Below are 1,607 nucleotides of genomic sequence, written 5' to 3' on the forward strand. Positions count from 1 at the left end.
GGCCGCCGCTGGCCGGGCCGGCTACTCATTAACCCCCCGAGCCGCCCGGGCGCCTGGCCCCGGGCCCGTGGCCGCGCAGGCCAAGGCCGGCCGTCCCCGCGGGGCCGGGAGCGCTGTCCGCACAGCCCCTGCGCGGCAGTGGGGTCTCACCCCGCCGGACCCCCGTCTCACACCCCCTGCCCCGCACGCAGGAGGACTCGGCGGGGACCTTCGTGCGGCTGCGGCTCAACCTGGCGCAGACCAACTGCCTCAAGAGAGCCCCGAGGAAGCAGAACTGCCGGGTGGTGGAAAACAAGGTGGGTGCCTGGAGCGCGGTGATGGGCATTGGGACGGGCATTGGGACGGGCACGAGATGGTGACGGGCGCGCTGCCTCGCAGAGGAAGCCGGCGTGCGTGGCCTGCTTCAAGTTCGACCGCAGCGATGTGCCCAAGGTGCTGGACAAGTACTACAACTGCGGGCCCAGCCACCACCTGGCCGTGAAGGTGAGGCCGGCGCGGCGCCGCGGGCACGTCCTGCCCGGAGCGGTGCCGTTCGGAGCGGTGTCACCCGGAGCGGTGCCATTTGGAGTGCCGCCCTTTGGAGCGGTGTCACCCACCGCGGTGTCGCCCGGAGCGGTGCCGTTCGGAGCGGTGTCGCCCGGCCCGGTGCCGCCCGGCCCGGTGCCGCCCGGAGCGGTGCCGCCGCCGTGCGGGCGGCTCACGGCGCCCTGGCGCTCTGCCCACAGGAGATCAAGCAGCGCGACGAGGCCGAGTGCCAGGCGGTGGAGGCGGCCGGCAGGGCCAGCGACTCGGTCTACCTGCCCGGCATGTTCGCCTTCGTCAGGGGGATGCCGGAATAGCGCCCGGCGGAGGGGCGCGCCGGCCCGGCCCGCTGCGCCCGCTGCACCCGCCGCATCCACCGCACCCGCTGCCCGCCCGCCCCCGCCTCACGCTGCCCGCGCACCAGTACATCCCAGAGCCCTGAAGCGCTGGGGTCGGAAGGGAGCTCTAGGGATCCCCCAGTGCAGCCCTGCTCCAGCACCCAGAGCTCGGGGCGCCCAGGGGCACCCAGGCGGGTTGGGAGCTCCCCAGCGCCGGAGCCTCCGCAGCCTGTCCCCGGGCTCGGGCGCCCTCGCAGTAAAGCAGCTCTTCCTCCCGTGGAGATGGAACCGCCTGTGCTTCACCCCGTGCCCGTGTCCCGCCACGGGCGCCGTCCCTCCATCCTCCCGCGGGCGCTTGGACACGTCGGCCAGGTCCCTCGCAGCCTTCTCCTCTCCCGGCCGAACGGGGCCCGGGACCCGGTCTCTCCTCACACGATCGGTGCTCCAGCCCCTCCGTCGTCCCCGTCGCCCCACGCTCCAAGCCCCTCTTCCCACGCCGTCCCACCCTGTCCCCGCCGGGACACGGACACGAGAGCGGCGCCAGAGAGGCAGCGAGCGGGGACTCGGCGAGGCGCCACCTTTACTGGCCGCGGCGCGCGCGCCCTCAGAACACGTAGGAGCCGTGCTCGGCGCGGAGCCCCAGCGCGCGCTCGGCCTGCGCGATGCTGTCGTCGGCGCGGCGCGCCAGCTCGCGGCACTCGCGCAGCGCCTCGCCGAACTGCCGCTGCGCCTCCTCGGCCACGGCGC

At 74.9% G+C, this 1,607-nt stretch overlaps 1 protein-coding gene across 1 annotated transcript; it reads left to right on the forward strand.

The window, feature by feature from the left end:
* Positions 1-125: 125 nt before the first annotated feature.
* RARRES2 (retinoic acid receptor responder 2) lies at positions 126-858 on the forward strand (the record flags this gene model as incomplete). The annotated part of the gene is made up of 3 exons (XM_026033707.1): positions 126-296; positions 379-483; positions 726-858. Coding segments are annotated over 3 exons (390 nt in total), but the record flags the coding sequence as incomplete, so codon positions are not given.
* Between the last annotated feature and the right edge of the window lie 749 nt (positions 859-1,607).

This window comes from Nothoprocta perdicaria, unplaced genomic scaffold (genome assembly GCF_003342845.1).
Source record: "Nothoprocta perdicaria isolate Ctin4 unplaced genomic scaffold, notPer1 scaffold_1317, whole genome shotgun sequence".
Classification (NCBI taxonomy): Eukaryota; Metazoa; Chordata; class Aves; order Tinamiformes; family Tinamidae; genus Nothoprocta; species Nothoprocta perdicaria.